The following is a 22,337-nucleotide window of genomic DNA, read 5'->3' on the forward strand; positions in this document are numbered from 1 at the left end:
TTAGTCCTACACGTTTGTTCTTTTTCAAGATTATTTTGGCTACTTGAGGTCCTTTACATTTCTGTTTGAATTTTGGGATCAACTAGTCAGTTTCTATGAAAAAGGCAGTTGGGATTTTGATAGGGATTGTTCACATCTGTAGATCAGTTTGGGAATATTGCCATCTTACAGCATCTTAACAGTAGACTAGTATGTCTTTTAAGTTTCATTTAACCTGTGGGTTCTTCCTTTTTCTTTATTTTTGTTTCCTTTATATTTTACTTGCAAATAAACTGGGTCTCTGTCTTGTAGAGTTTTTTACCCTCTAGTTTTGCTAATTGCATCCCCATGGTATTCCTTTATACCCTGTGTTTTGTGTAAAATGGTAATTAGATCTAGAGCTTGATCAATTCGATTTTTTGGTAAGATTACTTCATATGTTGTTTCACATTTCCTATCATCATCATTATCTTAATTAACATATGCTTCTGTTTGTTGCTTAGTTACCTTGGGAGTCATAGCATACTTATGCATAAAGAGCTTCTTTATTCCTGTTTAAGGCTGTGTAATCCATAGTATGATTGTACCATAGTGTATTTATTTAGTTTTTTTATTAACATTTAGATTGTTTTTATTCATTTTCTAGTGTGATGTTTCATTAAATAACCCTGTGCATCCATCATTTTTTACATAAAATTATTGAGTCAGATATACATTTGTTCAGTTCAGTTCAGTCGCTCAGTCGTGTCCGACTCTTTGCGACCTCATGGATCGCAGCACACCAGGCCTCCCTGTCCATCACCAACTCCCGGAATTCACTCACACTCACGTCCATAGAGTCAGTCATGCCATCCAGCCATCTCATCCTCTGTCGTCGTCTTCTCCTGCCCCCAATCCCTCCCAGGATCAGAGTCTTTTCCAATGAGTCAACTCTTTGCATGAGGTAGCCACAGTGTTGGAGTTTCAGCTTCAGCATCATTCCTTCCAAAGAACACCCAGGACTGATCTCCTTTAGAATGGACTGGTTGGATCTCCTTGCAGTCCAAGGGACTCTCAAGAGTCTTCTCCCAACACCACAGTTCAAGAGCATCAATTCTGAGTTTAGATAATATTGTCGAATTGCCCTGCTAAGAAGTTCTTCCAGTTTATATTCCCATCAGTGATGTAAGAGTTCATTTTAACTGGGATCTTTTTAATACATAAGAAACTTGCTAAACTGTGGCTGCTTAAATAGGGTAAGTATATATACTGTGTGTAAAGTATCAATAGAAATCTAAAATGTATTACAACTAGTTACCAGGGAGCCCTATATCTGGTGCTTATACACTGATAGGAATTATCGCCATCAGTCAGTGGAAAGGAAAACTTGAGGGCTTCTTTAAACTCTCTAAAGGCAGACAAATTGTATTTAAGAGCCATCTTTTCTTTGCTATTCTTCTTCCTACCCTTTCATTCTTATTTTAGAAACTGGACAAGAAATATCCTCTTGTTAGGAGCTAAGGCCCGGTGAGAAGACTGTCCCCTGAAGCTTTAGAGTCTTGACCTTGGTCAATAGAAAGCTTTGTCCCTTGAGTCCCCCAGAAGATAGCTCTGTGGTCCTTATGGAGATTCAGGCTTCCCCACTGGAGGCGCTGGCTTAAGCTCTGAGCAGATCCAGTGAATGTACAAGTTGGTTTATACTCTCATGTCACGCATCTGTCTGAATCCCAAGAATGTTCTCCATTAGTAATTTTCAGCATCAGTTTAGTATGATAATGTGGTCCTGCAAATACAGAAGTTGGCAGGAAACTTCACCAAATGGGTGAGATCAGAGGGCACCATCTTGTTCTCTGTGAGCATTTAACTGCTTTTGGAATGAAATTTGTTAGAGCTGCCATCTCTTTTCTTTCTTGAAACTTCCTAGATAATTGGGAGATTTGGTTCTTTCACTTAAACTTTGCTAATGCCATCATGGTCCCGATTCCTGTGGTTACATCTCTGTGGCTGGCTTCCATCTTTCCTTTAGGTCAGCTCTAGTCCTCCACAGGTGCTGTGAACTTGACCCTTCTTTTCTAAAATTCAGTTCACTCTTGAAATACTTAATAGAATGACACATCTCACTGAATGCTGCTAAGTCACTTCAGTCGTGTCCGACTCTGTGCGACCCCATAGACAGCAGTCCTTCAGGCTCCCCCATCCCTGGGATTCTCCAGGCAAGAACTCTGGAGTGGGATGCCATTTCCTTCTCCAATGCATGAAAGTGAAAAGTGAAAGTGAAGTCACTCAGTCGTGTCCGACTCTTAGCGACCCCATGGACTGCAGCCTATCAGGCTCCTCCGTCCATGGGATTTTCCAGGCAAGAGTACTGGAGTGGGGTGCCATTGCCTTCTCCCACATAAATTACTTTTCTAAGTAACTGGTTCATGCCCTTAATGATATCAGGGTTTGTTTTTTTTTTAAACAAAAGTTTCTCACAAAATGCTGGAAGTGTCTTTGTATGTGTGAGCATAGTAATACAATGAATGTTTAGGTAATGAATGAGATATAGTTTGATATTATGTCCTAAATTTTCACATTCTCCTCACTCCCACCTCCAAAATCTAGCCATTTGCAGTGAAACTCTGTAATGCATTTTCCTGCATTCTCACACCTTATGAATGTTGTCCTGCTCTGTGCCCAGGAGATGGGATAGAGAAAAGGGCCCTTACCTTCTGGAGTCTTCCAGTCTGAAGAGAATGTGGATAAGGAGAAGAGAGACATTAGGACTGTCAGTCTTCTGTAGCCTTCCTGGCTGTAATACAGGAGTTATGGAGCTAGAGGGGCTGTCCTTCCTAATTAAGTACCCTAGGATACTCTTTAAATTTTTGCATTTGGCTTTCTTAAAAATTGTGTGAATTAGGTTAGTCATATGAGTCTGAGTGAACTCCGGGAGTTGGTGATGGACAGGGAGGCCTGGCATGCTGCGATTCATGGGGTCGCAAAGAGTCGGACACGACTGAGCAACTGAACTGATGCACATAATAACAAATTGAAAAGGGACAAAAGAGTGTGGAATGAAAGTTATTTTATCTTAGAGATCATTGAATACCAGTACACACGGAGATGCTCTACTCTTAATGGCTGGATACTAGTCCCTTACATTGGTCCTCTATTAATGCACCTTTTCCTTTCTGTTATCAACAGTGTTGCGTGAATATCATTTAAGTGTGAAGAACATGGCCACATTGTCCTACATTCCCTCAGCAACATATATGAATGCCTATTCCTCCTTACATATTGTTTATGCTTTAAAGTCATTTGTTTCTTTTTTGGTGAACTGTGTCTTCTGTCTGCTTTTCTATGTAGTTGTTGATCGGTTGTTGGTTTTGGAATAATTTTTATATCATAAAGAAGTTAGCTTTTGTGATACTAATTGTAAATATTTGCCTGCTTTTTTGTAACCTTGTTACCACCTGTTCTGCAGTCATTGTCAACTCTCATGTCACTTTTCTGCATCTCCATGTTTTCACATTGCTTATCTTTAGCAGCTTCCTTTTTCCTTATTGGTAATTCTTGTATGAGCAAGTGAACTGTGTGTACTGGCTGGTTGAGATCTCTGTTTGCTTCTCAGTGGTACTTTTTTACTTACTCCTCATTTCATCTACTTGGATCAGTGTATCCTTTTTGCATTTATATGAGGTGTTAGGGGTTTGTTGAGTCGCTAGGAGTCAGACACGACTGAGCGATTTCCCTTTCACTTTTCACTTTCATGCATTGGAGAAGGAAATGGCAACCCACTCCAGTGTTCTTGCCTGGAGAATCCCAGGGATGGGGGAGCCTGGTGGACTGCCGTCTATGGGGTCGCACAGAGTCGGACACGACTGAAGCGACGCAGCAGCAGCAGCAGCAGCAGCAGCAGCAAGGGCTTGTTAAGGCAAAACCCTAGAAGGTAATATGCTTGTCAGCCTGAGACAATGAGTTGAATTCCAGCCGTACTGTGTAGTGAGCTCTGGGAACATTTTAGAACATTGTCTTTTGATTCAGGCTTAGTGTAATGTTTTCTACCCTAAGTGGCCTTTAACTTTAGGCAGGTCTTTGGACCTCCCTCATCAGCAAAATGGGGGATCCCTACATACCAGGTTGTTTCAGTGATTAAATGAGGCTAAAACAGGGAAGAAGAAGGGGTGGAGGAGAGTCCTTAACTTTTCCTCTAACCTAGGTTGAGGCTTTCTGTCATGGAGGTGAGGCCATGACAGTGAGTTTCCTTGGGCGAGAAGAGCCTCAACTACTTGGTGACATCCTACATGGTCTTAAAATGTTCTCTGCTGTGGCTTTAGTTTTCTCAATTACAAATGAGGTGCACAACTTTGAGATGAGTGTGACGATAGTGTTGACTGCATAGTGTTGTTTTGAGGCTTCCAAATGTGAAGTCCTCAACACATGGAAAGCAGGCCATCAACTTTGGAAAAGGGTGCTGAAGTAACAATCCCCCCTGCTTTTTTGCAGAAGCCCCATCCTGCGTGTCTCTGGGAAGCACCTCCCTGAGCAGTCCCTCCATCCACTGCCCGTCTGCGGCTGTCTGTATCGGCATCCTCCCAGGCCTGGGCGCCTACTCCGGGAGCAGCGACTCTGAGTCCAGCTCAGACAGCGAAGGCACCATCAACGCCACGGGCAAGATCGTCTCCTCCATCTTCCGAACCAACACCTTCCTCGAGGCCCCCTAGCTCCTCTGTTCTCACCGCAGGGTGCTCCTCCCCACGAGTAGACTGGACAGTTTATTCTGCCTACAGGCATTACTTCCTACAGAAAACTCCTTTGCCTGCTCCTTATGCGCACCGTGACATTTTTAACTGCATCTAAGAGTGTGCCAGAATCCACTTGTGGCCAGACTTGTGTTTGGTTTCTCTTTCTACTCCAGTCCAGATGCCCAGACCAGTCCTGCAACCTCTGTCCGCACTGATGCAGATTTCGGCCCAGCCAAAATTTCACCAAGAACACCCTGGGAAGATAGGTACCATGCAGCTTACAAAGAGTTTGGATTCTGTTGCCTTGTTTTTTTCTTTTTTTTTTTCCCTTTTCCAACATCATTAAGAAGCAGGGACAGTTTATTGAATAGATATCATTTAAACATTCTAAGTGATTATATTGCATTGTGGAGTGTGTGGCAGGCGGGGGTGGGGAGAGGAGAGCCCTAGTAATGGAACAGCGCGCAAGGCCCTGGAACTAGCTGATTCTTGATGTTGTGTGACTAAGTAAAGATTCTAAATTACGTCCACAGGGGGTGTCACTTAACACTTACTGTTCATTGATAAGTTTTTTCTTACCTTTGGCTATTCCTTCTCCCTCCATCTAATCCCACTTAAGATTCTAAATCTTAGAGAAACAAACATAGGCCTTATTTTGTTGTAGCCAGAAATCAGAAGTACTGATAGTGTGTGGACAAGGTGATTTATTTCTGGCAGCTCCTGATTCTAATATTGCTAGTCAGTGGGACACCACCCTCTCTGTTGGATACATTTATAGTTGTGTCTTCTAACTGTGGAAGCTGTTTCTAACCTAAAGGTGCTGCCCTTGTCCTTTCCTCTGCTTTGGTCTGCTGCCCTTCCTGCTCTGCTCTTCCCATTCAGAGCAGCCAAGACCCGGAGGTGCTGCTCCACCCCTCTCCTAAAGCGGGGCAGGGGCTCTCCCTTTGGGAGGGAAGGAAGAACAGGAGGAGACAAGGTATGGAGGCACTGAGGACAGAGGTGACTGTCAGCTTTTAACAGCAGCAATCTGGAGGCTTCCCTGCTTCAGAGGAATGAGCCCATGGAGTTCTTTCTTCCCCTGGGTTTGTACGTCAGTTGTTTCTACTTCCTTGGGTGTGAGACAGAGAGACACACACAGAATGTGTTGACACTGTGATGCTGGCAGGCAGAGAAGCTACTCTGTTTTATCGTGGGCAGAGAGGCCCCTGGATCTCTTCCAGCCCACCCCTTTTCCCTCCCAAAGCACTGACACACTGGTGCCCGCTGGCAGATGGTGACTTCTCTTCACCCATAACCGATGCCTTGTGAATTCTTTTTCCTTTTCAGAGCTACTCTGTGCTAATTGTTCCTGACTGTCAGTACAGGCGCATCAGCTCCATCCTAACAAACAAGACTGAGGTAAAACTGTAGGCACCTTCTGCCTGTGCTTCATTGTTCCTGCGATTGTGCTGCTGTTATTACAGCCTGTACCCAGGGCAACCTTGGATCATCTCAGGAGGCAGACAGAGGAGCCAAAGTCATGATCTTCATGTGGTTTGACTTTTCAGAGGCCATTACTATGCCTCATGGCCTCTGTTGATGTTGGGAGAAGCTGAAAAAGGGTTGCATGGATTAAAAGCCTTCATTACTTTGAAAGCTAATCCACCTGTCAGAGGACAAGATCTTGCTTTTCCTGTACTGGAGCTTGTGCTTCCAACTCCCTCCCCATCCATTGTAACAGCTAGATTGTGTCGAGGAGGTTGAGACTCTTCAGACTGCGATTTCTGCTTTCTGTTACAAGAGCGGTTGAAGATAACCGGTGATCATCTTTCCCCATACCTGTTAGTGGAGAGCCCTGGAGCTGAGACATGAGTTCTGTGGAAACTACCGGTAGCAAAGCAGGGTCTGGTTTGCCTAGTGGAGGAAGCTGCCCTGGAAAAACATCTAGTGTAGACTGTCTGTTCCAAACCCAAAGAACAGGAAAATCAAAGATAGAAGGAAACACTGCCTAAGTCACAAAATGCAGCTCTCCTGCCTTGGTAGATAATTAAGATTTTATAACCAGATAATAAGGAATAAAACTGGGGTTTGGGGTGGCTTCTTAAAACCTGTTGCATTGTCCTGAGTGGTGGTCTTCTTACAACTTTGAACCATGTGAGGGAGAAGGCTTGTCTATGAGGAATGCTGTTGCCAGCCCTGTGCCCAGGAGGAGAGAAGGCTAATTTCTCAAACCCAGAGTTGGGAGGGCATTCTAGACTTTTTCAGGAGCATTCTAGACTGAAAGTCATACCCCTAATGAGGAGTGGCTTAGGCTAGTCCCTTGCATCCTCATTTCTTTCAGTCTTCACCTTGTGGGTTATTCCCTTCTGGCTGCCTCCCAGGAATCCCAACCTGGTTTTGCCTTCTGTGGATATATCACAGTGGCTTTGTGCTTGGAGCCAGACATTTTTACTAGCTGAGTCACTTGGGCAAAGTCCTTAACCTCTCCGAGCCTCAGTTTCCTCCTTGGTAGATAGGAATAAGGATACTAGCTTCACAAGTGAGGGTGAAAGATGATCTGGATTAGATACTTGGTGTGGTACCTGGTGCTCAGTAAATGGTAGCCATCCTAATGGTAGTAGTTATCCTCGGCCTCCCCCATCTGGGTAGAGTGTCCAGAGTTTCTGTGAGTAGTGATCTATGGCAGGTTTATCTGTCCCGCTGGCATTCCTCAGTTGTAGCTTGAACACTGACGTGATGATGGGTCAGATCTGGCCATCAGAGCTCCAACCGCCTGCTTCTGTGTGCTTTCCTCTCAGTTAAATGTTAATTGCTCAGGCACACCCAGTTCCTTGGCTCGGGTGTCCTAGCCGTGGGTATATGGCTCAGCTGTCATCTTTAAGCCCCTCCAGGAAAACAAAAAGAAAAAGCTTGGTGGCAGCGTACCATCACTTGGATTTGGATGTTTCTTGATTTCTTGGCGTGCCCAGCCCACTTAGGCGTAACAGTATGGAATGCAAGTTCTACTCGGTGGGAGGCTAGATCTTGGCAATACTTCCATAGTGTTGAACCAAGAATTTAGTCTCGCATTCTTGCCTTAGTGATGCTGGCAGGGGCTGATATTTTGCTCCCTTACCTGCTGGAGCAAGGGTTTAGGGAGAGGCGTGTCACAGCACGAACAAGCAGAATGGGGCCCAGCATCAGAGCTCCGCATAGCAATGGACAGCATGACCAAGAGACAACATCTGCTCTGAGCTTCAGGCCATTGGCTGGGCGTCTCCTTCAGTTTTAGGCATGGTCATGCACATCCGTATCCCTTACGTTGATTTGTTCATCGGTCAGCATTTATTGAGGGCCCACTGTGGACGGGCCAGGGGTGTTTGGGATGTTTGCAGATTATAGTGTCTTCCATCCTGAAAAAAAAGTCCCTTGAAGCAGCTCCTCTCTACATTTTATAGAGGAAGCTAAAGCTCACAGTGATTCAGTGACTTGCCCAAGGTCACACAGGCAGATGTCAGAACCAGAATCTTAATTTGAGCCTGTAAGTCTGGGTTTCTGTGGTTTCAGTGAAACTTTAAAACAAATGCTCGTGCCCAGGCCTCAGTGACTCAAGAATGAAGGAGTCTTTTAGTCAAATTTCTGAGTTCACTTTTCATCCTGCTATCCATGTGCAAGAACCAAATAGCACCAAGATGTGGTTTGTTCTTAGTGAAATACAGTTGACATATAACATTAGTTTCAGGTGTACAACATAATTATTCAATATTGTGTATATTGTGAAGTGACCTATCACCACAGTTACCAAACCATCTTTTTCTTGTGATGACAGCACTTGAGGTCTACTGTCTTAGCAAATTTCAAATATACAAGCTGGTATTATTAACCATAGTCAACATGCTGTATATTATATCCCCAGGACTGACTTATCTTGGTTTGTTTTTTAAGTGGTGATTTACCTGGTCAGGAGTTTAGTACATTCCTTTCCCTGGTGAACTCAAACCAACTGGGAGTAGAGGGCTTGCTTGACTGATCCATCCAACATCGGGCAGAGAAGAGGGAAGAAAGACATGACTAGATCTGCTCCCTTGTGCAGCTGTGAAGTGGGGGTTGCTGGCAACACACTGAGGTAGGTGGTCCACAGGAGTTGGAACATTTATGATGGGCCTGATGCAAGGCAGGGACTCTGCCTTAACCCGTCCAGCAGATGTCAGTCTCCATAGCTTCACCAGTCTGGTAAACTATTCGCAAGGGGCGGTGTATGGGAGAGGTCTGCATCAGAAGGTGTCTCCCCAATATACGCATCCCCTGGGGACTAAGGAGAGGATGTGGGGCTGGGAGGAGAAGGCTGTTCCACTAGAGAAGCCTCTGGTCAATCTGAACTTGAAAGATTCTCCCAGGCTGAACTGGGTACAAACTTCCCTGGATGTGACATCCAGCTAGACTCACTTCAGCTACCAAACAGGAGGGTAAAGTCAGCAGTCGTTGGGTGTTATTTCAGCCACCATGCAGTCTTGCAGCCGGCCTGACCAAGGGCTAGGTATGAACCAGAGGTGCCAGTCCTGGGATTCTTGGCTGGTGGGCTGTGACTTCCCAGAGGTCACTGAGGCTCCCTGCAGTCCTGCGGCCCTCTTAGGAGAGGTGAAGATGTCCCTCGAGAATGTTTCAACTGACTTGGTGGCCATGGAATCAGCAGAGGCATCAGAAGCCTAGGATATACATGTCCCTCGCTTACTCCCACCAGATGGACACCAGCTTCTGAACTTACCAGGAACCTGGAGGTAGCAACATGCCTGGTGCACCATCCCGGTCTAGCGGGCCACTGGTAAGAATCGCTGACCTGGGAGAGTAGGTTAAGATGACTGACTGCCCAGTTCATTGGAGAGGAAGGGCAAATTCATTAGCAGCTTGAGCAGAAGATGGCCTCGTAGAGTCTCAGGAAGACAGTCAGTACAGTTGAACAAGTGCAGGCTCTGGAGATGGCCAGACCTGGAGCTGCATTCTGGCTCTGCCTCTAATAGATTCAATTAGCCTCTGCTTGTTTCCTCATCTCTGAAATGGTCATAGGCAGGGGCTAGTGGAAGGGTTCATCAAGATTATGCCTGTAATATGCTTAGTGGGGAGCTGGAAGCCTAGTGCTTTATATGAATGTCTGTTGTTGGTTTCCACTCATGCCTGTGGTGTAGGGGCTGACTGGACCTCCAAGGAGGAGGTGGACAGGAGAGAAAGATGTTTGTTGAGGAGAGGAGGGAACTGGACTTCTGGGGTTTCAGAGATTCGTCACCTGGCTAGTTTGATGATGTTGGGCCTGAGCCCAGGGTGGGGCATGCGAGAGAAACCAACCGCTGCTGTCGCCGGGACAAAAGCAACCCTGTTTAGTTAGCATCCTGAAGCCAGAGAGGCTTTCATGTGCTGTGAACCGCAGGGCATACCCCAGTGCCTGGAGGACCTCCAGGAGAAGCAGATAGGTGGCAGCCACTGCAGTCTTGTGGTGGGGGTGAGCAGGTTTGGGGAGACATAGGCCAGGGTGTGGACCAAGAGGGAGAAGAGCAGGGCACCATGTGTGTTGGCCGGGACAGCATGGGCTCTGCCAGGGCCCTGAAGGCCTGCGATCACTGGTGAGGGCTCATGCATTCCATCCTGCTGCAGATGTTTATTGAGCACACACGATGTGCCAGGCTGTGTGCCAGTTTAACAGCTGTATTCTGTTTGTGTGGAATGCATGTCCCCAAGTAGAGGTGATGGTGCTGACTTCACAGGCTTGCTGGGGGAAAGGCGTTCTCATGTTTCCTTTCCCAGATCAGTGAGCCTGTCAGGTCCCAGCTGAGGAAGGAGCTGACACAGGGACATCCAAAACTCCTTTATTACCCTGAGTATAACAAATAGAACATGGTCACAGTATAAAAAAACAGCAGGAATTAGGTGCAGGCTACCACAGAGGCACCGGGGACACGTTCCTTTGAGTCTGCAGCTAGTTACTTGGAAAAAGCCAATTATGATTGTAAAAATTTTATTCTCTTTAATAATAATTCCACTAAAATTATACAAAGTACATTCAATACTTAAGAGTGGAGAGGGTGGGGAGAGGAGAGGAAGCCAGTTTGGCCTGGAAGCATCATCAGTCAGCTCCAACAAAGGAAGCCCAGCTGGGCTGGAGGAAGTTGGGGGTGGAAGTCCGGTTGTAAAAAATAAAAATGTGGATCATTAAAAAAAAAAAAAAAAATAGGGCCACCCACAAGGAAGCAGGGTGAGCGTGCATGTTCCTGGGGAGGGCAGGAGGCCCAGCCGGCATGCTGCTGCTGGGTGAGGGCTGGCACTCAGGCGGGCTCCGAGTTGGTGGGGGGCAGGTTTTTATGCTTGAAATACTGAACAACTTGTTGGGGCAGTTCTGCCAACACAGCTTTGGCCAAGGTCTCTTTTGCCGCCTGCAGGGTAGGGTGGAGAGTGAGGAGAGAGGATTACTGGGTGAAGTGGGGAGGCGCACCACACCCAGGCAGCTGGTAAAGAAGGTGTCCCTGGAGGAAAAGCTGGATCAGAAGACCAGAGCCGTCTAAAACTAGCGTCCTCAGTCCAGCCCAAGCCTGAAATCCCACCCTCAGCAGCGCTTTCCTTTGCCTTGACACTAAGTGTGACTCTTAACCTGAGCACTCGACGTGCCCGGGAGTAACATTTCAGGATGAATTCGTCTGTAGGAAGCTTTTGGGGGAAAGAGATGGTGGAAGCAGGCTGCACAGCCTACTCATCTTGCAAACATTTCCTGATCTCCTCCTTGGCTGGGATCAAGGGGCTGCGACTGTCTGATTCGCTGCTCATCACCCAGACACAGGCCGGGCACACCAGGAGCTTGGTCACTGTTCATGCGGTGCCTGGGTGGGCAGTGCTCAGCACTTGTCCTCAGGAGGCTCACACTCCAGAGGAAGGAACTGAACCAGCTCAGGCAAACCCACAGGGTACTGAGCAGAGAGGTGAGTACCAGTGCTTCCAGATTGGAGTGCCCAGTTCTTCCTGGGACTAGCTCCCAGGACCTGAACCACAGCACCCCAAAGTCCTTTTGGTTGAGGCCAGGAGGAGAGGAACACAATCTGCCTCTCATCAAATGAGAGGTAGGCTCCAGGCTGGCAGTACAGGGTGGTATCTGAGAGCTCCCTCTGGGGCTGCTTGTGGGCCCTGCTGCAAGGGCAGTGCCCAAGAAGTTAATGCCAGCCTCCCTATAAGCAGACCTGGGTCCCCTGCAGAAGGACTGGAGCCAACTCCAGGAGCATAGGAGGCCTCCAGTTCCCCCTTAGAGAAGCGCTCAGGGAGAGGAGGCCATTGTAAGGTGGGCCGTGTTTTCCACCTGAAGTGAGGAGGCTGGTGAGCTATGAATCCCAGGAAAGCCCCTCGCACCTCAGGGCCTCTGCTCTCATCTCTTTCTCCTGGGATGCTTTGCCCCACGTGGATAATTCTGACTTGGTTCAGGGTTAGAAGGCAGGTCCTCCCGGAACCCCTATCCTGAAGCCCCAGTCTGGACTGGGCATAGCTCCCCTGAGTTGCTGAAGCAAGTGCTCAGCGACTGGCAGATAGCCTCATCTGGGGACAGGGCCTGGTATGGCCCTGGGCACGTAGTAAGCCCTCAGGAAGTATGTAGTCAACAGAACTGAGGGTAGAGGAGCCTAGGACTGGGCAGGCAATCCCAGCACCTTCAGCCTGATTATTAACTATGCTGGTTGGCGTCCTGTAACCGCCCCTTCCCCAGTCCACGCCCACACTCACGTTGCGGAATTCTCGAAAGGGCACGAACTGCACAATATCGCGGGCTGCCTCCTCTCCCGTGTGGGATCGCAGCATGCGGCTGTCCCCGTCCAGGAACTCCATGGCTGCGAAGTCGGCGTTGCCAACGCCCACGATGATGATGGACATGGGCAGCTTGGAAGCCTGTACCACGGCGTGCCGTGTCTCCTCCATGTCACTGATGACACCGTCCGTGATGATGAGGAGGATGAAGTATTGCTGTGGGAGGGGGTCAGCAGGCACTCAGCACAGCCCAGGGCCCCTGGCTGCCCTTCCCCTCCCTCCTTTCCCACCCGCCCCAACCCCTCTGACCCCCGGGAGGAAGGCGGCGCTTCTCCCAGAGCTGCTGCCACATCGCAGGCGCCTCCCTCCACGCTAGGGCCCCTTCAGGCCTCTCTATCACAGCCGGAAGCACAGACTGTTTGCTCTGTTCCTCTGCCTTTCCCAGCTCAGGAGAGTCTGAGAGCTCCGGACTCCAGGCCTGGCTCTGATGGTGGCTACACCGTGGGACTCTGGGCCACTGTCTCAACTGGCTGTGCCTCAGTTTCTTCATCTGCAGAATGGGAGTTCCCACACCTCTCAGAGAGACCATGCCAGCCATGTGGTAGCAGCTCAGTAATTGACAGCTGTGCCCCTGGCAGAGTGAGGTCCACAGCTGCTGGGGAAGATGCCTTCTGGCTTATGAACTCGGAGACAAGCCTGCCCTTCTCTGCTCTACCTGCATGTGAACTCCTGTGACCCTGCTCATCCCCCATCAGCACAGCCGACCTTGTAGGAGCTAAGCAGGTCATCTAGGTCAGTGCTTCTGGGAGTGTGGGGTCTGCTGGCAACAAGCAGAGTCGGCACACCCCAGACACAGCATCAGTCACAGTGGGGAGGGTACTGGTCTTGCAGTGGTCTTTGAATTCTACAAACTGTACCCAGGAGGAAGTCTGTCTGGTGCCAGTGTGTCACACTTGCTAACACTGAGAAGGCAGGAACCTAAGAGCTCCAGAGACAGCAGTCTCCAGGTATACCTTACTACCACTGTGCTGCCTGATGTATTTGTTTTTATTGTTACTCTCTATCCTAACTCTATAACTTTTCCTGTACAGTGGGTTATAGTTTCTTTATAAAATTAAGTGAAAAAAATACTGAATAATAATTAGTGTGGGTGACAGGTGGCCATAGCACAGACTGTGGAGATGGGGGGTGAGTAAATGAAGTTCTGGAAAGCTCACTGGATGATCTCTGGGCAGAAGCCCCAGGACTCCCAGCTGCCTGAGAGCTCATCTTCATCTTGGCTCTGTGCCTAGCAAACCCTGGCCCCAGTTTTCCCCATCCATAAAATGAACAGAAAAGCCCCTGTGATCTTAATAGTCTCTGTTTAGGGCTTTTGCCTTTTTGTCTGACCCTTCTGATTCTTAGGAGAGGCAATGTGGACCCAGAATAGTCAAGGTCATAGAGGTAAAAAGGACAGAACCAAGCTAGCATCTGGCGACCTTCTCACTCAGCAAAGCCATTCACTGCCTGGGAAACAAATGGAGAGTACAGGTTCAGCCATAAAAGATTCCTTACTCTCCTGCCTGTCCCCCAGGCACAGCTATGGAAGGCAGGAATGAACCACACGGAGGTATGGACCCCACCATCCTAAGCGCCAACCCCTAATAGTAATCCAACTTCTGCACTGTGCCTTTAAGAGACTGATCACTTGGCTGAGGATGGATACCTGTTGCTATGGAGATGGCAGCCTGAATCCTTGTAGTGGAGGCTGCTGCTGCCGGTCCCCATTCCTCTGGTTGGGGGTCACCTCATAAGCCCTTCCAGACTCGTCCCCTCACAGCCCACCGTCATCCCAGCCAGCCAGCATCCTGTTCTCTTTGTGGCCCTCTAACCCCACTGCTATCCTACCACAAATGGTCCAGGACAGTATTTCTGGGGTACCTAAGTTGGCAGGAGAAGGCTGGCAATGAGGACAGAAAAGAACACTTGGCCTTGGGTGACAGGCTTCTCCACTCAGCGGGTGGGGCTGGTTTCCAAGCCCCATCCAGCTCAGACCACAGTCTCCCACCCTGCTCCTGACATGGCCCTCTTGACTCTTCCCTTTCAGCCAGCCACGTGTCTGTACTTGGAGACTTGGAGCACGCAGGCCAGGGTTCTTGCAGAACTGTAGGCACCAACTAAAAGGGTGAGTCATGGTGGCAGTGACCACACCTTCCCTGTCACCTTCACACTGGGATTCTCCTTTTGGAGATGGGGAGACAGGCTGAGGGGGTCACTGACTTGCTCAAGGACTCAGCCAGGAAGGGCATAGTCGAGGTTCAAGCCCAAGCCTGGGGCTCTTGCCACAGTGGTATCAGTGGCCAGCAGCTGTCTCTCCACTAGTGGGGACTGGCAGGGCAAAGGTTTCTGCACCCTCTCCCCCAGCACCCCAGTGTCAGGAGGCCTGAATGTCCAGGACAGCCACCTAGGGTAGGGCCCAGAGGCATGGCACGGGACTTCCAACCCTCACTCCTGTGCACCAGCCAGACACCCACAGTGCCCACACCTATGTGCCCAGCCTCAGCATCTGTGCAGCTGGGCCTGCCGGGGAACAGCCTGGGCCAGCCTTGGCACTGGAAATGCCGCTGATAAGTCCTGGGCTTCATGCCTGTCCCAAGCAAAAATGAGGTTGTCCAGGAGCCTGAAAGTCTACTCCAACCCCAGGCGTCCACGATCCCATCCCTAAGACATCAAAGGAGAGATGGGAAGGATGCTGTGGAAGGGATGAAAGAAGGGAGGAGTCAGGCAGGAGGAGGTGGGTGGGGCCTCTGCTGTCCCCACAGACAGTCCTGGTCTTCCCTACCCCAAGCTTTCCCACCTCTGTGCCTTTCCTGGTTTACCTCCTGCCTGGGAACTCTCCCCAGCCACAGCGCCGAGACTCCCCGGAGGCCTAAGCTCTGCTTCTGCTGCCAGTGAATACCCCCTGGGGAGGGCTCCTCTGGACACACCTCCCTGCCCTCTAAGAGCTCCTCAGGGCAGCCCCTCCCCCCAGGCCTTCAGTATCTCATGGGCCTGGCACCCTGTGCGTGCTCTATAAACATGACCAGCTGCCACCAGGTCAAACCCAGATCCCCAACACATTACAAAGATGGAGTGTATCTTGCCCTTACCCAAGAGGTTTTCAGGTTTCTCAGGCTGTGAGTAGCCACTTCCCCCAGCACATTTAACGTGTGACTTGATTTATATGAAACTGACTTGACCACAGAATTCCAGGCAGAGTCCGGGAAAGTTGCACTCATTCCTTCCTAGCTTACTTATGAGAAGTTGGCAGCTGAGGGCCCTGGGGAGTGGAGGGAGATTCCCAGGGTGCTGACTGCTTCCAGATCGCCCCCCCACCCCTGCCCCACCCACCATTAGGACACTGGTTGCCTAGGCAGCCAACCAGCAATGGACCATGGATGGGAAGGCCCAGGGCAGAGGGGAGGATGAGGAGCTCTCCACAGTAAAAGCCCTGTGGTCCCACCCAAATTTAGTATCTTTCAGTGACTGTCACTGCCCTCAAGAGAAAGTCCAGGTTCCTCACTAGCTTAGAAGGCATCTCTGGGACCTGGCCTACCTTTCAACCTTACCCCAACCCACCCCTCCTACATCACACCCCTTCCTTCAGTTACACCACACACCACACCTCCAAGCCTTTGCCCTATTCTGTTCGCTCTGCCTGGGACACTCCACATACACACACACACCCTCTTTGTGAGACCAACCCTTAAGCAGCCTCCAAGTCTCAGTTTGGACATCACTTTCGAGGAAGCCAGCTCTGAGCCCTCTGTCTGGGGTAGATGCCACCTTTATAATCCTGTGCTTCTGCCATCACAGGTTTAATCTGTTACCATTACAGCTGCTGTCTCCTGGCCCAGCTCCCCACTAGACCACTGGCCCTGGAAGGGCAGAGGCCACAGCCTGGGATCATGGTCTCCCCAGTGCTGCACAGGAACACACACTGTAGAACTGAGCTGTGTGAATGAATGGGAGAGCGCGGAGAGATGCTTCCACCACCTGCTCTTGATTTCCTGTGCGTGGGTGTGCATGCATGTTCGTGTGCCGGGGACAGGGAGGATGAAGCCACACCAAGTGTTTCCCAAATAGCGGCTGTTCAAAAGCATCAGGTAATGCACAGATCACTTCCTTTTGCTTTAGGCCTAAATGAGCTCGCATCACCAACTGCCAGCCCAAGAGATGTCCTCAGAAGATTCACCAACCCACGTTGATTAGGGGCTGTCAAGCGCCAGCCTCTGTGCTGAGCAGTTTGGATGCCGATCTGCTTGAATCGTTGCAGTGCTTCCCTTAGGCAGGCAGTGTTCCATCATCCCCATTGTACAGGTGAGAAAACCGAAGTTCGGAGAGCTTAAGCAACCTGCTCTGAGTCCCACTGTCAAGAAGTGGGGGAGCTGGGATGTAACCCAGGTCAGTGGGCCCCCAGAGCTTGAGGCTGAACCATCAGGCAGCCCCACCTTCGGTACAGTCATATGGACAGAGTGAAGGCAGGAGGTCTTCTTGGACAGCAGAGTGGGAGGGGCCTCTTGCAGACCAGAGATGCTGGCCCGAGGTCACACCTAGGGTGGGTGACAGTGCTTCCCCAGGGTGAGGGAGCCAGGGTTGGAAGGACCTGGTCATGACGAAAGGGGCTGGGGTATTGTGAGGATTAGGACTGGTCAGGATTAAGACTGGCTCAGAGCAAGGGCCAAGCTCTTCCCTGTGAGTGCCCTCGGCAGTTGTTTCCCAGAACACAAAGACACCTTCCTGGCAATCCCCAGGGCCCAAGCCTCTCCAGACTGAGGCTCTAGCGGGTACTGGCCCCCTTCTCAGGACCTCAGCTCCTGTCCTTACTCAGCAGCTGGAAGAGCCCAAAAAGAACCCTGGGCTCCATTCCTGCTCCACCCCATTTTTTACGCTTAAACAAGAATGCATGCCATTCTTCCATCCCTATGAAAGTGAGTCCAGGCAGATAAAAGACTAGGCGGGACAGCAGCCTCGGCAGCAGCAGGCATCCAAACGGTGTGTGAGGTGAGGGGCTGCCCTCCCTCTGCCCTCTCCAATTCTAACCTAGGAACATAAAAAAAGCAACTCGCAGGTCCTCCCCAGTTACCTCCCATTCAAGTGGGCTTACTTGTCCCGCTTCATAAAGGAAACAGGCTCAGAGCCATCGGCTGCTACCACCAAGGCCAGGACTAGAGCAGGTCATGCTCCCTGGAGCAGAAACGACCAGGACCACCTTCCTTCAAGCTGACCTCATGCAGTGACCTCCCTCCTGTCCGTCACCAGCACCTGCTGTCCCCTCTGCCTGGGGGCTCTCCCCAGGACCCTCTGCTGCCTTTCCTCGTTCTCAGGTCTCACTGGTTCCCAGCTGGTGTGTTATCACATTTTAATCCTAACACCACCACCTCAAGGTAGGTCCTATTACTATTCTCATGGTACACACGAGGCTCAGAGAGGGTAAGTGATTTACCCAGGTCACACAATGATGAACAGGCAGGGGCAGGATTCACACCCTGGCAGGCTGACCCCAGGACCCCCTTTCCCACAGACCCTCTGCTGCCTCCCAGTCAGTCAGACCACGTACTGCTGTCCTGCCCTCCCCAGGCTGACCGGTCTCGTCTTCTCTCATAACCTCCCCTCCATCTTTGGGAAATCAACCTCTACCTCCTGAGCAGGTGCCTCCCTCCTCCAGGGAGTCCGAATGGGACCTGGTCCCTTTCCCTTTGAGAGAGGCCCTGGCTGAGTCACCTCCTCCCAGCTCCTCGTGTGCACAGCACACGACTGGGGCCAACTTAAATCTGTCCATTCCTTGAACACGAGTGTCTGCTGTAGCACAGGCCCCGGAGTAGATGAGAGACGACACACACACGCTGCGCAGCCTCACAGGGCTGAGGGTCCAATGCGGGAGACACACCATAGACAGAAACGCAGTGTGTGTGAAGGAGATGTTGCCGCCACCATCAGAGTCAAGACAGGAATAAACAGAAGGCAGGAGAGAGGCTCGAGTGAGTGTTCAGGGAAGCAGCAGTTGAGGGGACGCTGAGGGATGGGACGGAGCCAGCGTCAGGAACAACCTCCAGGCGGAGGAGACAGCAGAACAAAGGATCTGCTGGGAGACAAGCTGCTGTCTCTGAGGCGCAGGAACAAGGTGGAGTGGGATGGTCACTGCAAGTGAAGAAAGGGGCATGGGCCCGCGGGGACCAGGGAGAGGCGGCAGTGGCCACGGCAGTGGGGCAGCCGGCGAGTGGAGGCAGAGTGAAAAGGGCAGTCGAGAGACTGCAGCACCTGTGCAGCAAACCCTTTCCTCCCAGAGGAGAAGGAAGCCTCCTTCCACCGAGGGCTGGGACTGTGGCAGGGGCTCAGGGACCTGGTCAGGTGGGAATTGGACCCATGCCTCAATCACAGTCCAGGTTCCACCCCCCCAAAGCGGGTGCCGGTTCCCAGTCTTGGCTCAGCCTACTTGTGGCAGAAGACCCCGCAACTCACATCACAAGCCCTGGTGGACGGCAGGGGAGGGAGACTCGGTGACCCCAACACTGGCACTGGGCCTGGAGCTGGGAAAGAGAGCGGCTGGGATGCACAATGCCCAGGACAGCTGTTTGCCATATATTCCAGATGCCACACGGCAGCCCTGTCACTGACCGCCAGACCTGGGCCAGACAGTGCCAAAGCCCTCAGTGTGAGAAGGGAGCTGCAGGGACCCCAGGTTTCCCTCTGCCCATGAAGGCACTTCCCAATAATCGCAACCCTATTTTCTGCTAAGCACAAACAACGGAATGGCTCTCTGTCCTGGAGTCTGTGCTCGAGGAAGCCAGAACCAAGGCAAGCTTGCCCCAAACCCCTTCCATCCCTGCAGGTAAACTAAAAGTGGAGAGACACCGGGCTCACCTAGGATCTTAGGACACAGAGAGGCAGAACACTCAGCTGGTGCCTGCCCTACCCTGCACGTCCACACCAGTGGTCACCTACTCACCGTGGCTGTCTGCTGCTGCGTGGCTTGGGCTGCAAACCGGGCCACATGGTTGACAATAGGAGAGAAATTGGTGGGGCCATAGAAGCGGATGTGGGGCAGGCAAGCCGAATATGCCTGGGCGATGCCGTCCACACCTGCCTCAGGGAGAAGAAAAGGCTCTGGATCAGCCTGGTCCTCCCTGACCCTGCACCCACTCTCTGCTGCCCCCCACCCGCCGGGCCCTGGGGTACTGGAAGCTCCCAGAGAGTAGGGCCAGGGTGGAATAAAGAGCCCTGAACATGGAGTCTGACCTGAGTTCCAATCCTGCCTTTACCACTTCTTAGTCATGGGGCCTGGAGAAAGGTACTTAAATCTTTCTGATCCTGTTAAAGGGGCTGGTAATCTCCACTCTTGGGAAGCTGGCAGGAGGGGGTCTAGCAGGCTCCTCTTGGAGAAGGAGTGGGCAGAGCCTGTAGTGACACTCTGGGGTCCCAGGGAGCCATCTGGGGGTCCATTTTGCATACGCCATGGCTTCTCAGCGTTGGTGAGGGGACTAAGGTTTGCACAGCCCTGCAGACAGAAGGTGCTCTGTAAATAGCTGCCATTACAAGCCTAAGAATACTGCCTGCCCTGCCATCCTGTCCAGAAAGCCTCTGGCCAGAGATGGGGTAAATGGACAGAATGTCTGCTCTAAATCAGACAGACCCCAGCTGGAGGACAGGACCATACTTCCAGCCAACAGAGGCCCATGGCTTCTGAGTCACAGCATCATCCCTAAGGTGGTAACCTGATACAGTCCCCTCCCAAATACAAACCTGACCTAGCTTCAGGGATCCCCAGGGAAGGCAGATGCTGCATCTGAAGCCAGCTGAGGCTAGAAGCTCTCATGGGGTCAGGGACCACCCTCTTCCAAACCCCTTCTCTTTCACTGTTTCTTTTTTTTTTAACATTATCATATTTAATGCCTACAATAGGCAAGGTCTTCTTGTGGGTGCTATGGTTTAGTCGCTAAGTCATGTCCGACTCTTGCGACCCCATGAACTATAACCTGCCAGGCCCTTCTGCCCATGGGATTCTCCAGGCAAGAATACTGGAGTGGGTTGCCATCTCCTCCTTTCACTGACTCTGGGAGGCTCAGAAATCCTCTGAGGCCTGGGGTGGGGAGAGCACAGATACCACGCTCACTGCCTGCCCCTCCCTCTTGCCCAGCACCCCTACCCAGGTGGGGCAGGACATGGCTGGGCTCTCCCCGTGAGGGCAGGAGGCAGGGGAGAGGCAGGTGTGTAATTTGCTGCCCTCACTTCCTCCTGATCTACACAGGGCTTCCTGTCAACACTTCCCTTTATTCTCACCCGACTCCTCAGTGAGGTGAGCTCCCTCCCCTGGGGCAGGTGAAGTGGCACAGGCCCAGTGGGGTACAGTGACCTCTCCAATTCACACAGCCAGGAAAGGGCACAGCTGGCCCTGAATGCCAGGCCACCTGACTCCAAATTCCAGCTTCTCCCCATCTGCCATCCTGAGCAAGTGTGATAGGGAGAGGAGTGAAAAACAGAAAGCTGTACTCTGCCCCTCTCTCCACCCAGGGAGACCAGGGCTGATGCAGGGGGCTTGACACTCACCGGAGCAGAAGGGGTTGGTGGGGTTGAAGTTGATCGCAAACTCATGGGAGACCTGAAATGCAGAGAAAATAGTGAGTCAGAGCCTCCTGGCCTATACCTGGACCCAGGCAGGCTCACCCGCTGCCAAGCAAGACTCCCTCTGAGGGAGACTGGCTCTTTGCTGCCTGAACCCAGGTCAAGGCTGTGATACCCCCCTGCATCTGCTTTCACCCCTATTGCTGGCTCTGAGTGACCACGAGGCCCAACCACCTCCACTTCATAAACAGAAGAAACTGACACCCTTCTCTCAGTCGTGTCCGACTGTTTGCAACCCTGTGGACTACATCCCGCCAGGCTCCTCTGTCCATGGAATTTTCCAGGCAAGAATACTAGAGCAGGTTGCCATTTCCTACTCCAGGGGATATTCCCGACCCAGGGATTGAACCCGTGTCTCTTGCATCTCCTGCACTGGCAAGCAGATTCTTTACCACTGTGCCACCTGGGAAGCCCCCAGATCCTTCTACACCACCGTGACCTCTTCTGGGGGGCCAGGGCTGTCTCTGCCTCCTCGCCCAACTCAAGAAGCCCTGAATAGGCAGAGATGTGTCTGAGGGTGACGGGTTCAAGGAGCAGCTGGAGCACTCCTTTGCCACCTGCTTTCACGGTAGACTTTCACATAACTAGAATTCCCCTTCTTCAGGCCTCTAGGGCCTTCCCCCATCTCACTAATAAGCACGAGTGCTTGGAAGAAAGCCCACCTTATGCCAGCGAGCCAAGCTGGGGCTTAGCTGAAAACCCACACAGAGCAGGACCGGGGGATCGGGAAACGTAATGGGGCCAGGAGGGCAGGGAGTAGAGAGCTCTGTCCTGGTTCCTGCAGACCCAGCTTCGAGCCTGGGAGGGTCACCAAAGTGACCCTGCACACTCCCAGAAGCTGCGGGCCCACACAGGGACCCATAACCAGACCCCATTCAGGGCTGTGGGTAAGACTGCGGTGGCTGCAGAACCCAGGAGCCCAGGAGGCCCAGAGCTCAGGTGGAGGTTAGGGTCTGCCTTCTCTCCCTGCCACTGTCTCCCAGCCAGAGACCCCACACAGCCCTTTCCCTGAGAACTGGGTTCTGCAGCCCATGTCCAGCACCTTGCCAGCAGTCCCCTCACTCGTTCTTCACAACAATCCAGAGAAAGGTCTGGTATCACCCCCCGTCACAGATGTAAAACTGAGACAAAATGGACCAGATGATTCCATGGTCTCACATCTACCGAAGAGGAGTGCTAGGACCAGAACTGAAGTCGGGCTGTCGCCTGCGCTCATATAAACTCACTAACCTGAGAAGGTGCTCCTCTCCTGAGTATAAATAGGAGGGTGAAGAAATGCCTGGGGGA

General features: G+C 51.2%; 2 protein-coding genes across 6 annotated transcripts in view; one reads left to right on the plus strand and one right to left on the minus strand.

Annotated features, from left to right (window-relative positions):
• The window catches only part of PSME3IP1 (proteasome activator subunit 3 interacting protein 1), a 35,414-nt gene extending 30,202 nt beyond the window's left edge, over positions 1 to 5,212 (plus strand). For all 4 annotated transcript variants that reach the window (XM_040253933.1, XM_040253931.1, XM_040253932.1 and 1 more), the window contains one exon: positions 4,444 to 5,212. In XM_040253933.1, the coding sequence (XP_040109867.1) occupies positions 4,444 to 4,661 (218 nt within the window). In that variant the 3' untranslated portion in view covers positions 4,662 to 5,212. The remainder of the gene's footprint in view (positions 1 to 4,443) is intronic.
• Positions 5,213 to 10,482: 5,270 nt separating this feature from the next.
• CPNE2 (copine 2) overlaps positions 10,483 to 22,337 on the minus strand; it is a 52,929-nt gene continuing 41,074 nt past the window's right edge. For both annotated transcript variants that reach the window (XM_040253930.1, XM_040253929.1), the window contains 4 exons: positions 20,976 to 21,027; positions 19,378 to 19,511; positions 12,390 to 12,626; positions 10,483 to 11,062 (listed from right to left, as the gene is read on the minus strand). In XM_040253930.1, coding sequence (XP_040109864.1) covers positions 10,955 to 11,062; positions 12,390 to 12,626; positions 19,378 to 19,511; positions 20,976 to 21,027 — 531 coding nt within the window. In that variant the 3' untranslated portion in view covers positions 10,483 to 10,954. The remainder of the gene's footprint in view (positions 11,063 to 12,389; positions 12,627 to 19,377; positions 19,512 to 20,975; positions 21,028 to 22,337) is intronic.

Source organism: Oryx dammah, unplaced genomic scaffold, assembly GCF_014754425.2.
Source record: "Oryx dammah isolate SB20612 unplaced genomic scaffold, SCBI_Odam_1.1 HiC_scaffold_13, whole genome shotgun sequence".
NCBI classification, from domain to species: Eukaryota; Metazoa; Chordata; class Mammalia; order Artiodactyla; family Bovidae; genus Oryx; species Oryx dammah.